Consider the following 25,971-nt stretch of genomic DNA (forward strand, 5'->3'; position numbering starts at 1 on the left):
TTCACAAGTAGAAATTTTTACGATTAAACGTGTTTCTATATTTTGCTTATCGCAACAGAAGATACAATTTCTCGCACTTTCTCGTCTTTCCACTGTCCGCGTCTTTCCTCGGTACACCAATCGCTCTCAAACAATTAAATGCGAGACAAGTACTTTCGTTCTCCGAGGAATCACCCCCACTTCCTTCCCCACCTGTTCGCGGTTGGAAGATCGTCGGCAAGTCACAATCGTTGGTCAGTCAGTCAGTCAGTAAGTCAGTCAGTCAGACACATAATCGATCAGTCGACGAATCGATCGAAACGCGATCATCAAACGCTGGATTCTTTCAAACTCTCGGTTCATGAACTTTCTGACTGACAAGTGCGTTCACCTCGTTAAATGCATAGTGTAGTTCAAATGTCGAAGTGAATCACAGCTGGAGTATCGAAACAGCGAACAATCTGTTTCGCGATAAAGAATTTTGTGATTTCTCTGAATATTGTGGAAATATACTTGAACAGGGTAGGATTTTGTAAACAATAGCAGAATGTAAAAAGTGGATCGTCACTGCTTAAAGGTGTTGAAGAAAAGAAAGGTGAGATTCAATCGAGAAAGTCATTTCATCTAATCAAGATTAAATTACGGGTAATTACGATAATGAATGTTTATTTATTGCGTTTTTCATTTAAAGATATACTACTCTGTTCGTTAACGAACTTTGGTAGGAGATATAAACGAGTATCTACGATATATGAAGTACTTTCCAAACGATTGGATAGCAATCTGCGAATTAATAAAAGTTTTGGAAAAGTCATTTCTTTTCCTATTCTTCCCCTGCATAATTCAGAATTTCTTTTTAAATATTGCTTCTTCTTTTTTCCTTTCCTAATTCTATATTCAGGATTTAGATTTCGATTTCTATCGAATTTTCCTTTTACAGAGAAATATTATTAATATAATAAATTTTTCATAGAAAAAAGGATGGAAAAAGTAAAGTTATCTCATAATCAACTTTCTGGAAGGATTATAAAAGATATCTGAAATAAACTGATTTTAATCTGAATTTCTTTTTAATTTATAATAAATAGCTTAATTATATTGCATGATTAAATATTCGTGAATGAAATACGATATATTTCAATGAATATATCTTCAAAAATATACAAATTAGGGCAAAATAACAATTAGTAAAAAAACCCTTATGCACATAAATTTAAAGTATTATAAACTATCAAAAATAATGTCTATGTATCGGTATCACTTTCATCTTCATTTTCGCGATTAGGCGATACTTTTGACCGCCCTTTGGCATTTAATATTCTTAATAGAAAACGCGTTAAATGAGTCAGTGGTAAACAACGTCTTCGTCTGCATTGAAAATGTCGACTTGACAACCATCGAAGTATCTTTCATACGTATTTATAATTTATATGCAATATGCATGATTTCGATGACTCACACGAAATCGACAGCTAAAAAGAACTTCGTGCAGTTGGATGTTGCCTGCTAAATGTAACAAGTGCATTGCAATACCATTGAATCATTGAAGTTTATTATTAGAATTATCGTTAAATATTTCATTTCTGGATTCTTATTTTAAAACACTTTTTCCTCGAAGCACCGCTTAGGGATAGAAGATTGTTTATGGAGCTATAAAAGAACTTTTTTTTTTTATTAAATCATAAAAGCTATTCGTAGGAAGTTTCGGTAACGAAGTGGAACTTCCTTCTGGTTGTTTGCCACTTTGCTAACGGATGGAACGCGTCCATAATTACTGTACAAGTTGTCATAACGAGAGTATACAACCGATCATTATTTCGTATTGAACTGGAGCTGTCGGTTGATGTACTTGTCAATTAAATCAAGAATTTCGCTTCTTGCTCCTTTCTCGTTCATTTCCGTTTGGATTTTTACGCATGCTAGTTTAACGAACGAGATACAATATTACTAAAGAAATAATTATGGATTTGTCAAATTGTTAGGAAAAAAGAAAACAGTTTTAACTAAAAAAGTAGTTGATAGACTGTGCATGTTTATACGAATTTAAAGTTTTATGAAAACAATAGGAAAAATAGAACATTAGTGCAAACATTAATACGAACATTATTAAGCAAAGATATCTTTCACTCGTTAAATATTGCGAGTAACGAGTACTACGAGTAAGTATAACGAGTGCTATACTTCGTGCCATATATTTTATGAATCGTCGTCGTCGGAAAGCACGCAGACAAAATATTTAGCGTCGGCAGTAAACGTCGACTTTCCAAACTTCCTGTGCGCTCGGTTTCCAGGGTACCTCTGTGAGATCGTTTTACTAAGAAATCCCTCTGGTGGAATGCAAATAACGCGTACGGACGAACAATCCGAATCTTTGGCTAGTACGTTCTTCTTTATCGCGAAATTAACGTCGGTCTCTTTGTAGAATCCATACGAATATGTCAGACGCGCTTTTCCACGAACAGATAACAGTTTTTAAGACAATGGTGTCGTGCGAACGTGATCACTGCGTTTATCCAAAAATAGAAGCATACATGAAGATCATAGTAAAGAAAACACGATGTAAATATATTTGTTTACTTTCTCGGTCTGTTTGATGTTTTTTATTTTTTGACCATAATTCGCTTTATTTTTAAGGCACTTCGCGTGTGTTTGAAGAGAAATATTTTAATATAGAGCAAAAAGAACTTTAGATGAAAAGATGAAAATTATTATAAGAACACGCGTCACATCGAAAGATTTTCTACGTTCCCACAAATTAATTCAAAAGTGGAATTCATGCTTATGTTGCAATTTAAGCAAAGGCAATTTTCGCTTAAGGAAAACTTTAAGAAACGTGATAAACCAAGCACAGAGTAATATAGATGGAATATTCTTAGCTCTGCATATATGCCAATAGTACAAAGAGCAACCTTCTTAAGCGAATCGTTAATAAAACCAGCTACGAAAAGAGGATAATACTTAGTTCACGAATTTTCCTCTTCAATAGTCTTTCGTTCGCGAATGCAATATGATTTACTCGTTTTGAAAATTCTTGATAATACAACAGTAAAAATTCCGCGCGCCGTGCGTGATATAAAAATCGTTCCTTCTTGCTTGGAAACGATTACCTTCTTTATGTTTTATGGTTAAAGAAACGTTTTAAACATCCTGGTCGCATCGATCGGTTCTTACATAACTGAGGAAAAACGTAATGAGAGAAACGGTGGCCGTTTAATACATCATCACTTCTTGAGTAAAAGATTCGTTAGAAGTGTTTGAAAAGACAAGAGAAAATATAACTTTACGATGTGAATTTTTTCATAGAAACTATTTAAAAACTGTGCAGGATTTTTGTAAGATATTTATGAAATTTTGCATGAATATCTAAAATTCGTGAAGAATATTTGAAATGTTATTTTAATGTCTGAGTTTTAAGGAAATGGTGAGTAAATTAAACGATGAATGGAAAGGAGATAAAGGTATGATTTAAAAGGTATTAAAAAATGAACCTTTTAATAGTATGTCTTAATATGAAGATTGCAAGGACAGAATACGACGTATGTATAAGTCACATTCTTCATATTATATGAGATCAATTCTAAAATAATAAAGTAATTTTGTTCGTACATTTAAGATCAAATAATAAATTAAAAACATCGCAGTAAATGCAGCACGTTTGTGGTTGCACAATATAATTCCCGCTGTAATTCGATGTCTCTGTGATGATAATTGTGATCCAATTCCTCGAAACGTCAGATATATGTTTCTTAGAGATTCTAATAAAATGTTAAGTACAAAATGTAACAAAATTGTGAACACATAAATTAAACAATTGCAACTTGGCTGTCAGCAAAGAGGAAAGGTAATTTATTCTTGCGTAAAGTTCAAAGACAGAAAGAAAGATATTTAGGTTTATTCCGATATCGCGTAGAAATCAGAAAATTTGTGAGCTTCTAAAGCAGTAATTATTGACCCATTCCCGTACTTTAGCGACTTGTGATGAATATTTTGGCCCAAATATGAATATCGCGAGTCAGACTCGCGACCAGATACTTGGGCCAAACGTAAACATAACAAGCCGAACTCGCGGACTGTTTCTTTGCCCGTTACGATTGTGACCGAATGTTAGTTCCTGTTTACGAGCATCAGTCTGGTCTGTTTTGTCGAACTAAATGGTACAGGAAGGGGTTAATGAAAAATTTCTCAAAGAATCCAATAAAATTGCAAGTCACTGTCAATTTACTAAGTCGGTTTCTCACATATTACAGAATCAGTGGATGATTTTATTCAATGTCAAGATAATCAATCAAGTAATTCTTCCACTTTGTGAACGACGCTAGAAGAATATTAACTACAAACGTTGATCAGATTTAATTATACGTTTGATCAAATCGTTAAGAACTCTTCAAGATCGGAACAAGGAAAGAAACGCTTTTGTGATTAAAGAAACGATTTCACAGGAGTGGAAATTATTGATGAAGAGGTGCACGTGAATAATCGACATGCAACATCCCGAAATGCGTTTTACATCGATGTTGGCAAATGCCGCGAAAAGGTGATTAACAGTCGTCCGTTGTCCCACAGAAAGAATTGTGGGAGAAAAGTCGAGAATGGAACTGAACGCGTTTGTCATCTATGTTGCGGTGAGTGATCATTCTTCATTGTGATAACAGACGTCAAACTACTTAATTTCTATAGTGGCTACAAAAAATTTGGCACATACCTTTATTTTCCAATGAACCGTTCCTCCTTTTATCAGGTGATATACGTTTCATTTTCATAGTGTTAAATTTTGGGTCAGGGATAAAATCGGATAAACGTAAAGATAAGGTGATTGATTATATCCAGATTATATCCAGAAACTGCAAATAGCAAATTAATTTATGACACGTGTCGTTGTACAACATCAGTCATTTTATAACGTTTATAATATCAGCATGTTTACCACTCATCCTGAAAAATTGATCTATAGTTCCTCATATGAGTTTTTTACCGAATAATTTGACTTTGTCACATATAAATTATAGTTATTATATTAGCGCATATTATCACGTATAATGAAAGATTATATTTATTTTATATTAATTTTATTAAAAGAAAGATTATATTAATTATATTAAAATGTAATTATAAAAGATAAGGAAGGAAGGTAAGATACAAAAGATTAAAAGATAAATTAACAATAACAAGATTATTACCAATATAGCAATACCATAACTGATAGCACACAATAGTAGGGTAATTACATTAATGGATTATTATAATATTGCAATATTAACAATTAAATATTTTGATATATATTGCAGTAGATAATAAATAATATGGAAAAAATATGTATATATATACATAGCTACTTATATCACTTTTAATTGTAAGTCATGGAATTATAAGAGTGTTACTAATTTTATATGTATGTATTTCTTATCGCTTCGTATCAAATACACGTAAGATTCCATTCTATCGTCACGTGTTACGTCATGTCTTTTCGATTTATACGTACACACACTTACATATGTGCTTGCTCATCGAACAAAATGCCGACGCGAGACGTCGTTTTGAATACTTATTGTTGCTTCTGGCGCGATGCAACGCGTTCGAATTGACTCGCGCGAAATCAAACGCCGAAAAACTCGATGTTCGTTTCATCGAACACAACACGCTCACTTGCAATTTCGACAAACTAGTTGCCATTGAACTTTCGTTTTATTAACTTATTTTACATTATTACATCGTTGGAGATGATAACATGATTTTTATTCTGCGAATAACTTTACGACAGAATAGTAAATTGCAAAGTAAACATCGATGAACGTATGATTCCTCCTTTTTCTAAACGTAAGCACTTTTAAAATTCTAATATAGATATATGAATATACGTACGATATAAAAATAATATTAAACTGTTAAATATTTTATAGTATAGAAATATCCAGACATAATATAGGATGGTATAAAAATAATACATTTAAAAGGAATTAAATATCATCAGCTATAAAAGAAATGGATGAGAAACGTGTAAAATGTAAATAACTTACTATACTTTTTATATTATGCATATTAAATTATACGTCTCTGAAAATGTGCAATATCCATTTCTAATTTTATATCAAATGACATTTCGATATGATGAAATCGAATTTTCCCTCCTTGGGTCTGACATTGACGAGCTGTAGACTCCTTCGTGTGGCCGGAAGTAGCAGCCGGGACATCGACTTCCGGTCCCCATGTCTTACTAGGCAGACGTGTATTACCATCACGCGAGTCTGCATTCTTACTGTCTGATGGGATCGACCTTCGAACGGGATTACTCTCGCATAAATAAATCGTCTAATTAAAGAAAGTATCGATCGATTTGATTAATTCACCTTTCCTGCGATTCAGTGGCTTGGAGATCATAAGACAACCATCACATTTGTAAATGAATTTCTGAAAGCCCGCGAAGTCAAAAACGGCCACTTTAAATATTAACTGTTTCAGATTAAATTTTTTCGCGACAAATACCGGATCAAATGAACTTCGAGTGAAGATCTCTGTAATAAAGATCAAGTTCCAATCGTTTTCTCCTTCCTGAAAGAGATATCGATATTTTGAAAAATCTAACTGCTAAATGTCTATCTCTGCTCATATTTGCGTTGCCAACAACCAGATGTGAAAAAAGAAAAAATTTATTTTCCATTTTTATTAATTACTATTAATTATCTTTAATCTTTTGCGTTAATCGATAATTCTTAAATCATACCAAGGATTCTCTCTTCGTAAGAGTAAAACGGTTCTATTTTGTAAGTGGTTTAAGATTTTTGCACGTTACTTTAATCATACATAAAATTCATTTTTTGCTATAATTTTCTACATAGCGAAACAAACGAACTTCTAGTAAAAGTAATTTTTCACATCTGTTAATTTCTTTCTGTAATTCTTTACACGGTGTAGGAAAGAAACTTTCAGTGAAAATAATTTCCAACGTAGCAAAAAGAGCAAACCTTTAGTTCGTCGACTTTTTCTATTACACAGAAACTGCAGAAACTCGCATGTACCAACGGACGCTGGTACTACGTTTCATGTTTGCAACGAAATCCCCGCGTAAGATCGCAAATATTAAAGTCCGCGTAGCAGCGAGCCGCGTGTGGACAAATTTCGTCGTCGGCCGTAGTGGTAAAAATGCGAGAACACGAGTTTACAATAAGCTTCGTGTTTGCAAAGGGTATTGGCGTTTGTCATACAGATATTACATGGTCGACGAACCTTGAGAATTTCTTAGAAAGAATGTAACGCCGGACTGTACGAAGTACACGTCGCACCAAACGCGGTTCCAAACTCATTTCACGTACACATCGACCGATATCGCCGATATGAACACGGAATTTTATTCACAATCGATGTCACGAAATGATATCGACGTTTATCGATGTCTCTTTTACGCTGCTGGACCTTCTTAAACCTGTGATAAGTATAAAAATTACTCGGTTTAGAGTTGTTCGTTCGATCAATAAAATATTGTAGTATTTCTTCTTATATTAGGTTGTGCCATAATACATTTTTCTAAGAACATTTTTAAGATAAAAGATATGAATGGATGTACATAATGTGTTTTAAAATGAAGATTTTTTATCGAATATTCTCGCTGTTTCGGGGCGATACTAGGAATTCTTTCGTATACATCTCGAAACATTTTATATAATTGTATTAGAAATGGGCTAATTTTCAATAAACATACAGTTAAGGAATAACATTCAAAATTATCTTGCCTAAGTATTAAATAAAGATGAAAAAAAGCAGATGTGGAACTTCGAATATTATAATTATCTGAACGCAATAAAATATGATAGCCGAGTGAATTTATGTTTTCCCATCGGAGAACTTCTGTCTGCGATAAAAATTGAGCATTCTTCCGCGATAGAATCGGAAAGAGGAGTGGCTTCGCTTCTATCGACTACCTAAGGTCATAACGAAAGTTTAGCTGTCGCTTCTTAGGTGGCCTTTACGAAAGTCCGTCACGTACAACACGTGTACGTGCCTTGCGGATTTATTGCAGTCATACTTTGTGGTTTCGACATAACTCTATAGTGTCGAGAATATGTCACTTTCGTTAAATTTGATAAGAACCCCTAACTTCGAGAACTTACAAGACGTTCGCAGAATTCGTACGATTACCGAAGGAAAATATTTGTATTCTTTTCAAAAAGACAGAATCCTTACTAAATAAGAAAAATAAGAACCAACAACGATGTAAAAGGGAATATTATCATTGATAAAAATAAAAAAATACATACATCCTCGTTCATTCTGATGAACGATCACGTGTGCGTTGAACTCACCTCAATAGTTACGCGAAAAGCTTAATTCAATGAGTGACTCACGTTACAGACTCTGGCGATAGCATCGATAGCCTTCATCGATACGATAAACGCGAACCCACCGTACTACGTGAAACCCATCGAGGACGAGAACGATTACGCTCGTGTGCTGGAGCTTTCGCTTTTGTTTTACGAGGCACAACGATCGGGAAAGCTGCCGGAGAACAATCGAATCCCATGGAGAGAGGACTCGGCGCTAGACGATCGAGGACTGAACGGAGAAGATTTGACCGGAGGCTATTATGATGGTAGTTGAAAACAGTATATAGTATGGTATATAGACTACATAGTATATAGGAATGATTGCATCGCTCAGGCAACGATAAAATGATCAGTGGAAAATATACTTACTAGAAATGAAGTTCTGTAGATCAAATTTTCTACCTACGCGATATCGTGATTGTGTAAATTTGCTATCGTTATATTGATATATGAAAGTGCTTATACATCTTTTTCCTTTTTTTTCTTTTTTGTTAGGATTATGTTTTCGAGTGATGTCACGAGTAATATTTATTAATGTAGTAAGACTGTAGGTAAAAAGAAAGTCGCATTTTTTGTAATTTTTTCTAGAAGAGCAATTTCAAAATTCAACATCGTTAATTTGAGTTTGAGAGTAAATATGTTCTTATCATTTTCTAACAAAAATAGGGATTATAATTGACTGGAAGCTTTATTAGCCGCTTAACGGGCGCATACACGTGAGCATACTTGTAGATTTAATTCTCTAGTTTAGCAAATTATTTTTACCGCTGATCTTTATACGTTTATCTTTATAAATAATTATACATATACTAAAATAAGTATACATCTTATAAAAGATATAATATACATCCATTTGCAAGTTGCTTGTCGATATTCTAGAGTACAATCATCTTGATTAATAAACTGAAGAAAAATATGTACGTTGAATCATTAAAAAGTTGTAACAAAAATACCCGATAAAGACGTAGTACATTAGAATGTAATAATTCGAAATATTTTTAGCTGGTGATTTCGTGAAGTTCGGTTTTACTATGGCTTCGACAACTACCCTTCTGGCTTGGGGCGCCGTCAGTTGGCCAGAAGCTTACAACGCGGCTGGCCAACTCGACGAACTTCGTAAAGCCATCAAATGGGCTACAGACTACTTCATCAAGTGCCATGTAAGCGAATATGTCTTTTACGGGCAAGTCGGGGATTTCTCATTAGATCACACGTTTTGGGGGAGACCAGAAGAACTGAATACCACCAGACCTGCCTATAAAATTGATCCGGAACACCCAGGTATCATATCATAACATCTAATATTAATAATAACAATATTAGATTAATCGTGAAAAATTCTGTCACCAGGTTTTTGTTATATTCACAAATTCATTTACAAACGTGCATTAAGTAATATCTTTTATTTTTCTATTAATTACAATACCGTGCGAATATCATCTATATTATAACTATATTGTAGTACATGCTACTACAACACTATATTGTAACCACGTACAATTATATAAATTTAATTTTTATGCGGGGAAACGATAGTATAGTTTTTGAAAATTGCAACTGATAATTCCAGTCAAAGTTCCCTTTCGCAGAAAATCTGCCTACAATTCCATGTATTGCAGATGTACCTACTACATGCTATCAACTTCAAACGAACAAGCAACATGATGAGTAAATTTCGCGGCAGTTCATACGTAGTTTCGAGCCAAAAGCCAACGTGAAATTCCCGAAAGCTCATAATTTCGCGTAAAACTTTCGTCAAACATACGTATATTGCGTTTCTCCTATATATTTAACTTGTTTGGCAGCGAAACGTGGAGAAATATTTCTTAACTAGGCAGCGTTCATCTGCAAAGCAATGTATGATATCGAACAAAGTATTCGTTTCATCAAATCAGAAGAGCCTTCATCAAAGAACTAGAAGATATTTTCATTTATTTTACGTAGGAATGCTTAGCCTAAAGTTCTTTCTAGTTCATCGCGGATTTTGTGTAATTGCAATACTGTGGAAAATGTTTTGTTTTTATGAACAAGTGTAAGAACAATTTCTTAAATATTCTTTTCAAGAATTAGTAATCAGACACGACAAATGTTATTCAACGTAAAATGATTATTACTTCTATTATGAATTCCTTTGATTTGAAACGTCAAGTAATCTCTTCGTACGTTCGTTTCATACTTTCTGCTATTCTCTTTCCAGTGTATTTGAGAAAGCCGATTTCCGTTTCTTTTCTCTTACGGCTCTCACCAGGTCCATATATGCTCTGTAACATTCATAGGTTTCTTTTTATTGTAGAATTTGAGAAAGTTCTCGACCTGCGAAAAAACATATTCGAACAACATTATAATGAGAATGCCTAATAATTCACTTCTGTACCTCGTATTATTTAACAATTTCCTCCACGCGTAGTTCTATTTGTTCTCATTTATTATTATCATCAATTATAATTATACTGCTTATTATAATAATTACCATTATTATTCTTATTTTTACTATTATCTTATCTATATCTATTATTTTATTACTATAATCATTTTTGTAGGATCCGATCTAGCAGGTGAAACCGCTGCTGCCCTCGCAGCATCCAGTATGGTATTTCGCAATCACGATCCAGAATACAGTGCTAAATGTTTGAAACACGCCAAGGAATTGTACAAGTTTGCCAATGAATATCGAGGGCTTTATCACGAAGCGATCCGTGGAGCAGCTCAGTATTACGAGAGCACGGATTATGGTGACGAATTGGCTTGGGCGGCGGTGTGGCTGTTCAAGGCAACGAACGACACAATATATCTCGAGGATGCTGAACATCATTACCAGCATTTCCATCTGAAAGAGAGACCGAACGAATTCTTTTACAACAAGAAGGTCGCTGGCGTTCAGGTAAATTCATTCGCCTGATTAAGTACTGAAAAATGATAGAAAAGAAGAGATACATATTCATTGAATTCCTTTTTTTTTTTTTACATTTTTCTTATAACTATAACTTTCCAGCCGTAATTTCCGAGGACATTTGTCTCCCCCCGCATTACAATGCCGGAAAATATCCGGACTTCGACCAGAAAGAGTTAATTTGCAATTTACAATATACCTAGCAGATGAATCAAATTTCTGTCTAGGTTCCGTTTCTCAAATTAGATTCCTAAAAATACCAATAAATTCGAAGAAAATATTACAAACAATTAATTTCTTCTAAAAAATCTTCAGTAAGATAATTTACTAGAAAATATCATGAAAATCAAAGCAAAATGGAAACGCGAAAAATTACTTGTATCGGGCTGATATAAATTAAAGTCAACATTTTGGCAGGTTTTGTTGGCACAGATGACAGGACAGCCGGAATATCAAAACGCGGCTCATGCTTTCTGCGATTTCTCGGTGCGCCAGCAAAAACGCACGCCGAAGGGATTGCTGTACATCGACAAGTTCGGCACCCTCTGCCACGCTGCGAATGTAGCGTTCGTTTGCCTGGAGGCGGCTGACTCACCCGGTATCGGCGATCCCCAGGAATATCGTGAATTTGCCGAGCAACAAATTTACTATATGCTGGGAGGAGGCGGTAAGCTTGCTATAATACGATATGACTCTATTGGAAATTGTATTGTATGATTCAAAGGAGCAGGTCTCGAGTAAAATGTGATTTTACGAATTATCATGATAAGACTTTATTATCAAACGTTATTTGTTTTTTATATCGAACGCTAATAAATAATGAAAATTGATTTTACATTGAAAGAATTGTTTTTAAGATCTATATATATACTGTCGACCGTGAGTATTAACCTTGCTCTCCTCCCCACTTCCTCTTCGCTTTTGTATCGCTTCAGATATCGTTTCTTTCTTAAATTGTTTTATTCATAAAAAGTGTGGAATACACAAAGGGAACAAACATTAAATTGAATAATAAAATCAAACATTTGAGAATTATACGTATTTTAATAATACCTATTGAAATATAACATCCATTTCGGGTCGTATAAACCTGAGAAGGTCAGCCTGATTAAGACACATATTCGTTATAATTATTGTAAAACTTTAACAAATTTTACTTTATTTAGTATTCTACGTTACAAGAAACGATTACATTACATTACATTACACTACACGGATAAATTAATAGATTTGTAATAAAATAATTAAAGAATAAAGACAGTTGGAAACGTTGAACTTAAATTAACACTACGAAGAATCCAAATACATGCTTATGGTCAGCAGTGTACATATACAATGTATTTATTGATTACATACTTTTTACTTCTCTCTACGAGTACTATAATAAAACCTTCAAGTATCGCACTCGCCTTTTTCAACATCCTGTATAGTTACCCTAATTTCTTCGTTTCTCGCATCGCAATTAAAGCAAAACTCTTTCCACCCCTATTAGGCAGGAGTTACGTGGTCGGTTGGGGTCGAAATCCACCGAAGCAGCCACATCATGCTGCGTCATCCTGCCCCGACAGACCAGCCGTTTGTGGATGGCCCGAATTCGACAAGGACGCACCAAACCCTCAAATCCTTTATGGTGCCCTGGTCTCCGGCCCCGACGAGGCGGACAAGTTTCACGATCATCGAGAGGATTACGTATACACGGAAGTCACATTGGATTACAATGCCGGATTCACGAGTGCACTGGCCGGATTGTTGCAACTACGAGTTAAAAGCACTACGTAACGTGCGATAACAGTTCGCTGCTTTTGGCCACGAACCAAGGAATTACTTTACTCTCCAAAACGAAATAGTTCGCATTAAAATAACGAGAGAAGACTTTTTCGTAATCCATACATAATCTGTGAATACAAAATAAATTGGAAGATATTGCGAAGATATTGTCAAATGATCTTTCGGAAAAGGATTATCTTCTGACTTTTATTTTTTGAAAGCTAAAAGTTGACAATTTTATGTGTATATCAGTTGAATGAAAGATATTCCGATTCTTGTTAATGGTGACTAATGTATTGAATGGAATTCCAAGATTTGCTATAGAGGATCGATGGATTGTTGGTGATCGTTTTCGAAAAGTTCGATGCAGGATAGTAGTGTCTTTCAGTCGATTATCGAAACTCATCGTTAATATTATATTTTTATGTGAATATCAATCGGGTAAAGGATCTTTTGATCCTTATTGGTGGTGTAGTGTATCAAAAGCGAGATTTGTGATAGAAGATCAATGATTGGTCATGGTGAAATAATCGTCCTGAAAAGATTAGGTGGATTGTGTGTTTAGGTTGATAAATACCTACTACTAGTAATTTCATCGAATTATTATTTTGTGAATATTATATTGAAGTAAATATAAAGTGAACGATTTTTAATTCTCGTCTGTAATATGGAGAAATCGAATAGACAAGTAATTAATTCTGATAATCAAAGGAAAGTGGCAAATGTATATTCATGACTATGAATTAATTAAACAAGAAAATGAATTAAGTAATTGCAGCCATGATTGAAGCGCCGTTATGTAAGATTGACTAGATGTTTTATGTATGATGAATAGAAATTTGTATCGATTGAACGATTGGATGTAATTTATTGATGTAACGTTGATTGATGGGAAGGTGAAATTATTTTCGTTCTCAACGTACGATTTTATTGAAACGATATCTAGGCTGTGTAGCTTGACGCGCTTGAGTATGGTTTTAATAGATTCGATTGGAAAATGTACATATATAATGTAACGGTGTAAGGTATATATAAGGTTAATAGAAGAAAGGAGTTCATTTAGGTACGAAACATAAAACTTGTTCGATAATTAATATAATTAAGAATATTATGTAGTTATATTTTGTAGAACTTTCTTCGAAAAACTTTTTTAAAATAAGGGATGCTATCGATTGATACGTCAATTTCTATGCCATTATTCGCGCTATTCTCGCTTCTGTTAAAGCTTTTCTTATCAAAAAATACTTTATAATGTACATAATAATCGTATAAAAAATATGAAAAATTAGGTTTCTCTTCTATTTAATAGTTATATAAATATAGTGTATTATAAACTACATAAAAGCGCGCATATGAAAACATTTCAATATCTTAGAGTTTTATATTCACCTTCGGTTATAATTTACTTCTGAATAAATATCTAATATTTCTTATTATTTTATGTTTCAATTAATATAAGACGAGCTTACTATGTACGATAGCTACGAATATACATGCGATTAGAAACTAACATAAACGAAGAACAAAGTAATTGTTCCTGTTATAGACAAGATAATGTGTATTTGTATTATCTTAATTATTTAACCTTGCATAATTTATATGCTTCCCAATATACTAGACTTATGTAATGTTATACCTACTGAAAACATCCTATATTGTTATAAATAAATAGTCGAATATTTTCCATAACTCCACGGTGGTCATGAAAATTTATACGTGAAAATTCCAGTAAGCAATTCGAAATTCTAAACCATATTGTTCGAGTATTTCTCGATATCGTAATTATAGTGGAACAAATCCATAACTATAACATTTAGAAATTTATATACAGCTTTTCAGTTCAATTCGAAACCTAGTAATTTATAATCCTTCTAAATAAATTATTTCACGCTAGTGCAATAACATATTATTATTAAATACGGTAGTAATATCTACTGGTAATTTAGTATAAAACACAATATTTATTTACAATTAAGTACAGTAATAATAGGCAAATAAAATAAAGCGATTCGAAAGATGTCGCGACTTTGACTCTAGAGCAGTAGATCTTAGAACTGAGGAGGTTGAGATCTCACAATCTTCGAGTGCCTCGAGCGAAATTTCACGACCAATGGAAGTTCTGCTCCTTAGCTCTTTTCGGTGGTTCGACAGATTATAACTTAGAATGTCCTGAAGGCAGAGAGCTTCCTTGCTCGTTCTGTTACCCTAAGAATTTTCCCACGTACTTGAGATCTGGAGGTTCACGTTCTCAACACCTTCAGGAAAAATTGATATTGCTGCTTTTGAAATCCACTTGCAATATTGGTATTTTAAGATTTCAGAAAATTCTAGTATCGCAGATTAACAGAATTAGACCTGAAGGATAAATGACATATATATATATATATTTTTTTTAAAGCATCTAAATATTTTATGAAACTTTTTTAAATCTTTACTTAAAGAATTGTAAAACGCCTGAGTATTTTGTGGATAGATAATCGCTTGCTATTATGTCGACGTATATCGAATGAATACATTCCTGACCGATTGTTCCGTACAGTCTCCAGTTACTCAGCTTATATCGAAACACGATTTTTCCATATCAATTGCGTCAGCTGCTTTACTTTACTTCAGGTGCAGTCACCATCGAGCAACGTTCGCTATCATGTTCCTATCACTATGGAAATGAAATGTGTCGTGTTTATGTACTTTACACTACTTCCTCTGTTGCTATTGACCACAGAGGTTTATCTTCATGGTTTTAAAGGCGAAGGTAGGTCCATTTTGAATCAAAATAATTCATTAAATCTCATATACTAATAATAGCGACAAAAACAAACAAGTTTAGAACGTCTTTCATCGCAGAAATACGATGATGTGATTTTATTAAGCTTCTATATTATTAACTTTCATCGCCTGGCTAACCGCGTCTGCCAATTTTATCATTTTTATAAGCATCTACTTGTTCAAAATCCCTTATTCACCAAATTATGCAATATCATATTTATAATCTAACACTGTTCTATTTAACCCTCCAACCGGGGACGATTTTCATACTTTTCTATACAAAATCGCGGACGAAATTTATATTTTTGCAGATTCGTTATAAGAAAACTTCTAATATGCAACACAAAAAAAACGCGATACGATAATAGGTCCGCCGAAACTAATAGAATAAGTAGAATGCGATTTCGACATTGCACGTGGCTGGAGAGATTATTAAATAATACAACAAGTATTATGAATTCTATAAAGAATACTGTTTTTGTTAAACAGGTATCACATAGTAACGTAAAATGAAATTGCTAGTGCATGGAATGTTAAAAAAAATATTAAAGTTACAGAGTTCTCGCTTACGTTATCTCTGGAAACGTGTATATTCTTCAAAAAGTAATCCATTCTGTGCTTGATTACAGTAACTACAGATGACACCAGTCTCAGAGGATGCACGTATTTACATTGCGGCGGGGATGATGTCTGCGTACATCGAAAATTTCGATGTAAAGACCCTCCGTGTCCCAGTATGCTATACTGCGCGAGATCTCGAACAGGTCAGTGTCTGGATGGTACTTGTCGAAATTGAATTACATGGCGAGATAAACTGTACAAAGAACATAATTAATCGCATCGATGCAATTTTCTATTCTATCGAACAGTTGTTTAAGTCAAAAATTCAACATCTTGCGTTAAACTATTGCTTTGAACAGGGATACAGTAAATTTTGAATTGCTCGACACAAAGGAGAAATGAAATTCCTGTCTGGTGCGCATCTTTTTTAGTCGAACGTATGAACATGTAATATATTGCGGACCGTTCTGAAAAGCGAACTATTTCGTGGAATTTCCATTCTCAGTGAGACGATTCACGTTTCAAAAACGAAAGATTTTCTCTGCGAGTTATCTTCGTCTCGATCTCTTCTAGCTGAAACTACCAGCGCAATATCTAGTTGTAGATTTTATTTAAAACGTTATTTGCTTGGGACTAGTGGTGGATTTGTTTTAAAATATAATTTGTTTGAGAATATCCTATTTCAAAATTTATTTAAAAATGTTCTCATTCCACGATTTTAAGTATTTTCTACTCCTTCTTTTTTTTATTAAAAATATGCTATATTCCTCCTTATATAATTATCGATATTACACGTGTGTCTTTTAAGAATCTCTAAGAGGACCCTCCAACTGCGATACTGTGCACTGCACCAATGGTTACGTGTGCATGTTGAAAGTTCGTCGTTGTCACTGGGACGAAAGTGAGCATTACAATAATTTATTTTTTTTTTATTTAAAAAACAAAAGAAAGACTATCGATATCTTCGTTATTTCATTAAGAGTTCTTTACTGTGGATTAGTAGATAATGAATTGCATTTTATTCAGAGTGCGAGCAACAGATAGCAAGATGCGTAACCCAAAAAGAATACTACGAAGGCCCCGCTTCCTGCGCCGGGTTCAAATGTCCTCAAGGAAACCATTGCATTCTCCGGGAATCGTTCTGTGCAAATCCTCCTTGTAAATTAATAAAAAGCTGCATGAAGAACAAAGGTTCTTGTCTTTAAGTCACTGTGATGATGACAAGTCACACAGACTTCAAGATTTTTATATATTTAGTACATTTTAGTTTTTCTGTCATAAATAGTCGTAATATATTATATATATATATATATATATATATACTTTCAATAATAGTAATAAATTTAATAATAGTAATACATTTAATAATAGTAATAAAATAAGAGTTATATGATTTTTCATTCGTAGTGAAAATTTTGCCAAATGTAAATCTATTATCCTTTTTAATACGATGCAAATGATTGTTTTCGTAGAAGTGCAGCATTTATTCGTAAAGTGTCGAAATCTCGGTTGTTCATCAGAATACGAATGTTTCTTACGAAGACCAGAGGGTAACTGTTCGATTCCACTTTGTAAACACACACCGGATTGCATAATGCCAAGAGGTAGAGTTCACAGAATTTTGTATATCATGTGAAGGAAATTTGTAAAGATCTTTTGTTTTCCTTCGTAATTTTCCAGAGAATGAAATGGCAAATGAACGTTGTCGTGGATGGATATGCCCACAAAGGCAAACCTGTTCCGCAGAAATTGTAGGATCTTGTGAGACAGACGACTGTAATATTAAAAGAACTTGCCATGAGGTACATGTGACAGCAGCGAATGATTCTGTTTCATCTTTCTCAAGAAGATCTCTGAAGAAGGAGGACGAAGTCCCTCGGAATGATAGCGAGGTACATTTCTTCCTAAATAGAATCGAATTATTTTTATATATTGTTAAATGGAATCGCGTTTCTACATATTATGGGAATATTAACTTAGGCTTAACTAAATTGTTAAGTATTAATTGAATTGCGTTTTAACCAGGTTCTTCTGTAATGACTGAATTCACAATTAATATAGGCAAACTGAATTTACTTAATTTCCTTCCATGAAAATGTGAAAATTTACTTTTGTCATTTATTTTTAATAGGAACGAAACGATAAATAAATTGTTACGTACAAGATAGGAGCAACTTAAATGACGAGGTGACTCGTTTTTCCACTTAACAAATGATTATCAATTAGGAATTAGAAATCTTGTTTCTAATATTATGAATGTGATCTATATAATTATCTTTTCTCTCGTAATCACATAATTTTCATTGACGTTCTTCAATTCTACGAGTGAAATGTACAAATTTCGACTTCGCGTAAACTTTAAATAAAATTCAAAACTTCTAGTAATTTATTAATTTTTGTTGTGCTCTTTATCGTTCGATAACAGAAATGACTAATATTTCTTCAGATACCAACAAACTCGGATCAAGAAAATGGAGTTGAAAGAAGAGGGTGAATATCATATCTTAAATAATTGTTAGATTATACAAATTATATTTAAACCTTTCTATAAACAAACTAAAATCAATTATTTGAATACGGAATGCGAGGTATAGAATCCCTGTCTCATGGTTAAATCATCTAAAATCGAAAACCGAATTGGAAGCGATAGAACTATGGAGAAAAAATGTCGAAGAAGAGGAAGATTTCAAGGTAACGTTCAATATCTAATTAAGTAAAAAATTAAAACTTGTTTAAATAATATATTAATCACATTATAAATTTGATTTTCACTCGCGATATTTACAGTAAAAATGAACGCTTGTAAAAGCTAAACATTTTTTACTTTGAGTGATAACAATAATAATAAAAAATCAGTAGAATATAAAGAGTTAAATATCTTTATTTATTTGGACGTAAGCTACTAAGATCTTTCCACGGAATTCAACCAAACTTGTTTCTCAAGCCTTTCACGGTTCCCGATAAAAGCACTGCAGCATCCGCTATTTCCAGCAATTTCAAGATTGGCTTCAATCTATCAAGGAAATACTCGGTTCTGGTGCGTACGGTGACTGGTTAGAGGAAATTCTGTCGTCGCGTGGCAAAGAGTTGCGAAAATGGCTCCAAGCATCACACGGCAATCTGGATGCCATGGGACCGACACTTCCGGGACAAGAACGACCTACTACATTGACAGAAAATCTATACTCAGTTCGCGGTACGATGGTAAGCACACGATGGAATTTTGATCGGAAATGTGGCAAAATGGGCAAATCTTTTACCGTTATTCATGCTTTGCAAGGCCGCAAGTATGCAATTTGCGTTTATTGCGCAGATGGATTATTTAAATTGTGTTACGTAAGTTCATTTCGGTTAAATGTGATTTGTGCGATGCAATATGTATGCACATGGAAGGTGAGATAAATGTTCGTAATAATAGCGAGAGGGAATTATCGAGTAAAATGGAGGGTGAAAAAGAGTCGAATAGCAAAATTAAGCAAACTAGCTCTTTAATGGCGATTTATTATGTCGTAGCTAGTTAAACGAAGAAAAAGATAGCAATGAGAATCTTCTCTTCTGTTTCGTCGGTTCCGCAATATGAATTCCAGTTAATCGTCAGATTTATCGTAACTGGACTGTGGATATTTATGCAAATTCGTAGGAATATAACTTTTTAGGAATATAATTAAAAAACTGCAACTTGGATAGAAAATTGTTTTATTAAATATAAACACTGACATACAATTTTCTATGCGGAATGATACATTCCGAACGAACCAATAAATAAAAAACCGGTATACTCGCTGTAAAGAAAGAAATCGTCAGACACAGCAGGTTATATCAACAACAGCCGAAGAATTACCAACAACCTGGACACAAAATTATTGGACACCATAGAAGAATGCGAAAGATTAAAGAGACGTCACTTTTTACATCTACGATAGAGATTTAGCAATATGAGCTAAATAATATCATAGTGATACGCCACTGGGTGTACTCAAATTCAAATTATATCATTGCATGATAGATTGCACATACGCAGATTACAATGAAAAAGAAATCTATTTTAAATATTATAAAGGATACTATGTTTTGCATATCTGATATATTTTATGTCATTTTGTGCATCTAGAAATTTTTCATAAATGCATAAAAGTCCACAGTGAAATCGTGGATAACGAAAAGCTAATTATGATTTATGAAATTAATGATTTCAGAATATGTCGCCGTCTGACGATAAAAAAGGGATAGAAGAAATTGAGTCTTTTCTGAGAGAAAGAAATTTGACGCATATTTTAGAGAAGATTCTTGTACCAAGCAGAATCCTGTTACCGCCGTACGCAGCTTTAGAAGCTGCTCTGCTGAATAATGTAAGGGAATCTAGCCCTTCGCCATTTTTCAATTATCTTCTGAAATATCCCTCTTACGTGGGAAATCAATTTTTATCGTCGCGGCCACAGAAAATCGAAAATGCTTACGATCAACAGTATCTTGTGGTTCCTGTGAAAAATATGAAGGAATTAACCAATTCTCCGATTATCGATTATAATCCCAGTATACGACATCATCACGGAACGATTTCAGAAAATGGAAAAGTATCTGATGTACGGGACAATTTTTCCACTTTCGTGAGTTCTATTTTTATCAAATTATTCGTATGAACTTTTGCTTTATTTTTATCTTATTCTTATACATAAAATATGCTAACATGAATTCTTTTGAATATAAAAACCGATACTGGAAAAAAATTAATTTTCGTTTAATTAACCCCTTAACCTACGATTTACGTTCGAGAATTTTGGGCCGAAAACGTAAACAAGCTATTATATGTTATATTATACAGGGTGGTTGGTAACTGGTGGTACAAGCGGAAAGGGGGTGATTCTAAGCGAAAAAAGAAGTCGAAAATATAGAATAAAAATTTTTTTTTTTTAATTTTTCCATCGAGACGACGATCTACAGTGAGATCCGTTATAGCGAGACGTGATAAAGTGCACGCCTACCGAGCGAAAATTCAAAGTCGATTTTCTCGAAAACAAAGCCTCGAACGAAAAATTTTTATTCTATATTTTCGACTTCTTTTTTCGCGTATATTATATTTGGCCCGATCATCGTACTACGGGCTATGCTCATAGTTGTAGGTTAAGGGGTTAATTGGATATTCTGTATGCACATTTATATTTATGTATATTTTTTATATTATATTATAGATATAACTTTAATTTCACGAATAAAACAATTACATTTGAATGAAAAATTGATTAAAATCAATTGAATTTATTTATTAAAAGAAGAAAAAGCAATAAGTATTTTAATTCTAAATTAATTTTAAAATATTTCTACATAATTGTTTTTTATTAATATCAGAACTGCTTTTGAAGAATGTTCCAGAGAAACAGATGAATTTATCATCAACCAGAGACGAGCTATCGTCTTTGTGGACTGGACTGCACAAAAATCTTGAAAAGACTTCACCTAAAGAAGAAACGCACTCTGTTGAAGATTCTATTGATCTTTCGGAAGACAAAAGGTTGATGGCCAAGGCGCAACACTTTGATGACATCCCTGTTGATTTGTTGGAGAAGTTTCTTAAGTTTCTTAACTCTATGCAGTTCTCCCCGATTGAAAATGTGTCACAGACTTTTGATGAAAAACCTATCGAAGAATATCGCGAAGAAGTAAGTTTTCTAAAGCTTTGGTAGAACTGAGAGAAAGTTTTTCTCGAGAGAAAATTGTTTTATACTCGTGATACCTACGAGTAGACAATTCAAAAAGATACAAATGATTAAATGGTTTCTTCCGCTTAATTTTTTCCATTTCAAAATATTTGCTGCAAATTGTAAATTTAGTAATTTCTACTATTTCAACGCTATATTATTTCCCATTCTTTTTTTTTTTCACTAACAAGCTTCATCTTTTCAGGATTTACCTAAAGCCCCACGAAATGAGAAACACGATGGAGACTTCGAGTGGAGTTCGATAATTCATAGTGAAAATAATGAGGATACATTTAGGAATAAAAATGCTGAAGAAAATGCAAATCAATTTTCTTTCCCTAATGATGACTATGGAAATTTCACAGACATGATCGAACCAGGTGTTAAGACGTTCTTTAATAAATTAGGTATGTTCCCTTCGTCCCTTGCCATATATTCCTCGTTACAATAAATTCGTTCGCTGAAATTTATTTTACCGTCAACAGCAAATCGTAAAGTTTTTTCACAATATTGCACAAATTATTATAATATCTTTACGCTAGAATGAATACATAGTAGGTGGCCTTGCTTGTAGCAGAGATGGAATTTTATAGATTCGTTACGGGTATAATGCCCATTATTTTCCTACTTCTATTGCGAACTGGAAGTTAAACTGCGTAATTCGAATATCTACAAAAACAACTACGATTTTTTATTTCAATTCGCAAATCGAATTTTTAAAAGTGAGATAAACTTGAATTCTCACAATCGAGTTTGTTTAAAATTGTAAATTAAATTTATGTTTGTTTAATAATATATTTTGACATTTTGTTATATTACCAATTGCTGTATTAAGTCCATTGATAATTAATTACAAAATTGATTATAGAATTACGAAATCAACAGTAAGAAGTTAATTAACATTCGATTGAAAGATTTGTCAGATTCAATAAAATAACATTTATTTCAGATAACATTCAACCTTTCAGTTATTCAGATCAGTCGAACGATGTCCAATCACAGTTATCATTCCCACAAATCGACGATATAAACAACGAAGAAATGAATTTAAATCTTTTCCTTGAATTGAACAGAGAAAGCCTCTTACCTTACGTACAAACCCTGATGGAAATGATGAATGAGGAGAATGATACTTTCGATAGAGAAACAGAATTGAATTTCGATGAAAGTTCACTAAACACGTCTTTCTTAAACAGTGAACAAGTTATTGTCGATGAAACTAACAAATACTATAACGAATCAAAATCTTCGGGGATTGAATCGAGTAACATTTTTCTGAAAAATGTTCTAAATAATGTGAATGATGTGCATAATTCACATATCTTAGAAGAAGAAACATATGACCAGATTTTGCCTACGAATCAAACAGAAACAGCTTCATCGAATTTAAAACCATAACAGGTTTGTATCTTTTAAAAACAATTTTAATAAATCTCTAACATTTAGAATCCTAAATTGTATAATGCTTAGAATACTAATACTTAAAATCTAAACAAATGGATAAACGTATCACTAAAGAATACGTAATTTCTTTATTTTCTTTATTATTTATATTTTAATAATTTAACACAAAACTATTTTCGATACTATTTTCGAGTAGTATACAGACTTGAATTAAAAATATTCTGTCTTCTTTCCGTGAAAAACATCGATGAAACTGGTAGCTAATTTCAAAGAGACAGATGTACTCTACTATATAACGATTTAACGTAGTCCAATTGTTCAACGCAAGATAAACCGGTTTTTTAATTTCACTACCAGGAAAGAGAATCGAGGACACCTGAGCTAATTTATGCAAACGAGGAACCTACTATTCGGTCCTTTTATAATCTGCCTAGTTACGGTGCTGGCAACGGTGAAATTGGTCTTCAGGATTACACGTACGTCGAATATGGTCGTTCGAAACTCGTAAAAAGTAATGGGAAATCCACTAAGTAAAGTCACAGTCAATATGACAGTATTATATGTATAACGTATTTTCCAACATTTGTTTTTAAGAAATTAAATTGTAAAGTTCAACAGTGATTTTTTAATTTCCTATTTATAGAACATTACGAACAGAAAATCCCTGAGAGAACGAAACGATCTATCCAAGGTAATAATTTTATTACATTTAAGGTAAACATTTTATTATCAGATTGTGGATTTTTGGACAATTTAGGGATATTAAAACGTATAGAATACAAAAGTATACAAAATATTCAAAGTACAATATACTTTATAATATTTAGTGGATAAAACAAATATTTTCTGAGGTTCTGTGTTTTTTTTTTAATATTATTCGTGAAAATATAAATTTCTATAAACATACGCATCTAATAATACTTAATAGTTACTATAATGATACAACATGATATACACTGTAATATAATTATGACAGTAGTAAATCTATTAAATGATATATCATTATAATAAATATCATCGAATGGCTAATCTCCTTGAAAGTGCGAGCCGAAATAAAGCACGAAAGAACGGCAAGGAACGTAAACTGAAGAATATATATTTCCGTTCAGTCATTAATATGCTGTCATTAAATTTCCCGTCTTACATATCCGCGAACACGGCAATTACTTTCTTTTAAAACGCTATCATTACATTCTAATAAAAACACAACGAACGAAAGATATGTAATAAATTTGTGTGAAATGTACATTATTATATAATTATAATATAACAATGTCAAACCCTTGTTCTTTGATTCGGTAAATTGAAACTGTTCATAAATGCCAAATGGAACCAAGTAAATTGCGATTTTGTATGTACCAACACGTAATTGTCAATTAAAAGTTAGTCCCGTTACGTAATTGGAATTTCAATTAATTAAAGCTTTGGATATATACGTTTTAACTGATGCAGTGTGATTGGACGAAACGTAATAAACGTTGCGATCTTTGTAGAAATTCGATAAGTACGTTTAAAAAGATAAAAAAAATGTAAGGTACTTTTTAAAAATATCAAAATATTATATATATCTAAGAAAGATTAATCGATACCGAAACGATATTTCGCGCGTATCTTTCGAAAGTAATGCAACTCAAATGAGTCTTTCGAAAAACCAAAAGAAAACTATTTGATAGCTTACAAGATAATTATTTATGTAATAATCAAGAATTATTTTTGTAATTCTTTGAAATCCTGCTTCGACAGTTTCGTCGTTCTTGTAATACAGGACTAAATTATTTTAAACTGTGAACCTTCTGAAATACCTGCCATACTACCTAATAAATGTGCGATTTATTTATAATCTTATTTTTGTTCACGAATCAGAAATAAATAAATTATTGTATCAGTAATAAAACAAAATACTGTCGCTTACCTAGGCGTTCTTACGCTTCTTGAAATTGTTGTAAAAGCTATTCGTACCGTGTTCTCCAACTCTCAACGCCATGAAAACGGCGAGATGGTAGCGACCGCTCGGATCATTTCCATAAGCTGGTACCATGGCAGAAGGGAAGGCAAGAAAGTGGTGGAAGTTGTCGAATATTACAACCTGGATGGAGAATGGTATCGGACTAGTCTGCTGTTGATCGTGGCACCGTGAACCACGATCCTGTTCCTCCCGCGCGTATCGTAAGCATAAACACGCTGAGGATCCTCGGTGTCGCAACCGAAGTGAAACTTGACTCCAAAGGATATTAAAGGGCTACGACCTTCCAGAGGTTAGTATTTAACTTCATTTTATATTCAAACATTTTGAATGGAAGATCAATTATTATCGAGCGACAGAATGAAAGGGTGGGATTTTTGTTGGTATTAATTTTACCGACGCTCGACGGTTATGTATTTCTTGAGAAAATCCGCATTTTTTTAGTTTATCCAACTTTGATACTATATTTGATATTGATAAGACTGTATTTAGTGTATAATTCGTGATATTTTGTTACAAGTTGGTAACTTGAATATGAAGAAAAAGTATACGTATGTTTACTATGAAGGAAAGTTTGACGATGAAAAAATATACTTTTTACAACAGAAAAATACATCTTAATAGTCTTCT

General features: G+C 33.1%; 3 protein-coding genes and 1 long non-coding RNA gene across 11 annotated transcripts in view; 3 read left to right on the top strand and 1 right to left on the bottom strand.

Annotated features, from left to right (window-relative positions):
• Positions 1-221: 221 nt before the first annotated feature.
• On the top strand, positions 222-13,110 carry LOC138188144 (endoglucanase E-4). 4 transcript variants are annotated; one of them, XM_069129678.1, is made up of 7 exons: positions 222-624; positions 4,227-4,601; positions 8,323-8,560; positions 9,297-9,575; positions 10,835-11,175; positions 11,602-11,851; positions 12,677-13,110. In XM_069129678.1, the coding sequence occupies exons 2-7, from the start codon at positions 4,569-4,571 to the stop codon at positions 12,961-12,963; spliced, it is 1,428 nt and encodes a 475-aa protein (XP_068985779.1). In that variant the 5' UTR covers positions 222-624; positions 4,227-4,568; the 3' UTR covers positions 12,964-13,110. The 4 variants fall into 4 exon arrangements, with proteins under 4 accessions (XP_068985779.1, XP_068985770.1, XP_068985763.1 ...); XM_069129669.1 differs by having other exon boundaries at positions 222-574; XM_069129662.1 differs by lacking the exon at positions 222-624 and adding an exon at positions 2,273-3,820.
• Positions 5,295-8,412, bottom strand: LOC138188167 (uncharacterized). Its single transcript, XR_011175385.1, has 3 exons — positions 8,274-8,412; positions 7,201-7,396; positions 5,295-6,525 (listed from the first exon to the last, which is right to left on the bottom strand). It is a non-coding gene; the product is annotated as an uncharacterized LOC138188167 (long non-coding RNA).
• A 2,444-nt stretch (positions 13,111-15,554) lies between the features above and the next one.
• LOC138186761 (uncharacterized) lies at positions 15,555-23,865 on the top strand. Of its 5 annotated transcripts, none has more exons than XR_011174983.1 (15): positions 15,555-15,703; positions 16,347-16,481; positions 17,087-17,179; positions 17,305-17,469; positions 17,751-17,882; positions 17,959-18,170; positions 18,725-18,768; positions 18,867-18,969; positions 19,270-19,482; positions 20,475-20,885; positions 21,639-21,935; positions 22,180-22,381; positions 22,924-23,375; positions 23,575-23,634; positions 23,736-23,815. XR_011174983.1 is itself a non-coding variant. In XM_069126950.1 (15 exons), the coding sequence occupies exons 1-14, from the start codon at positions 15,610-15,612 to the stop codon at positions 23,370-23,372; spliced, it is 2,466 nt and encodes an 821-aa protein (XP_068983051.1). In that variant the 5' UTR covers positions 15,555-15,609; the 3' UTR covers positions 23,373-23,375; positions 23,736-23,865. The 5 variants fall into 5 exon arrangements, 4 of the variants coding, with proteins under 4 accessions (XP_068983051.1, XP_068983015.1, XP_068983041.1 ...); XM_069126950.1 differs by lacking the exon at positions 23,575-23,634 and having other exon boundaries at positions 20,475-20,627; positions 20,712-20,885; positions 23,736-23,865; XM_069126914.1 differs by lacking the exon at positions 23,575-23,634 and having other exon boundaries at positions 23,736-23,865.
• Positions 23,866-25,475: 1,610 nt separating this feature from the next.
• LOC138188727 (glucose dehydrogenase [FAD, quinone]) overlaps positions 25,476-25,971 on the top strand; it is a 34,234-nt gene continuing 33,738 nt past the window's right edge. Inside the window, exon 1 of the mRNA XM_069130765.1 lies at positions 25,476-25,633. The gene's annotated coding sequence lies outside the window, so the exon portion shown is untranslated. The remainder of the gene's footprint in view (positions 25,634-25,971) is intronic.

This window comes from Bombus flavifrons, chromosome 2 (assembly GCF_040668555.2).
Source record: "Bombus flavifrons isolate JBK064 chromosome 2, iyBomFlav1_principal, whole genome shotgun sequence".
Classification (NCBI taxonomy): domain Eukaryota; kingdom Metazoa; phylum Arthropoda; class Insecta; order Hymenoptera; family Apidae; genus Bombus; species Bombus flavifrons.

Excerpts from the sequence above, each read along its gene's own strand:
- LOC138188144 (XM_069129678.1), top strand. The coding sequence starts at position 4,569 with ATGGAACTGAACGCGTTTGTCATCTATGTTGCG. Across the intron at positions 4,602-8,322 it reads CGTTTGTCATCTATGTTGCG|ACTCTGGCGATAGCATCGAT; the intron begins GTGAGTGATCAT and ends CTCACGTTACAG. Across the intron at positions 8,561-9,296 it reads GACCGGAGGCTATTATGATG|CTGGTGATTTCGTGAAGTTC; the intron begins GTAGTTGAAAAC and ends AAATATTTTTAG.
- LOC138186761 (XM_069126914.1), top strand. The coding sequence starts at position 15,610 with ATGGAAATGAAATGTGTCGTGTTTATGTACTTTACACTACTTCCTCTG. Across the intron at positions 17,470-17,750 it reads AAGCTGCATGAAGAACAAAG|AAGTGCAGCATTTATTCGTA; the intron begins GTTCTTGTCTTT and ends TTGTTTTCGTAG. Across the intron at positions 22,382-22,923 it reads GACGTTCTTTAATAAATTAG|ATAACATTCAACCTTTCAGT; the intron begins GTATGTTCCCTT and ends CATTTATTTCAG.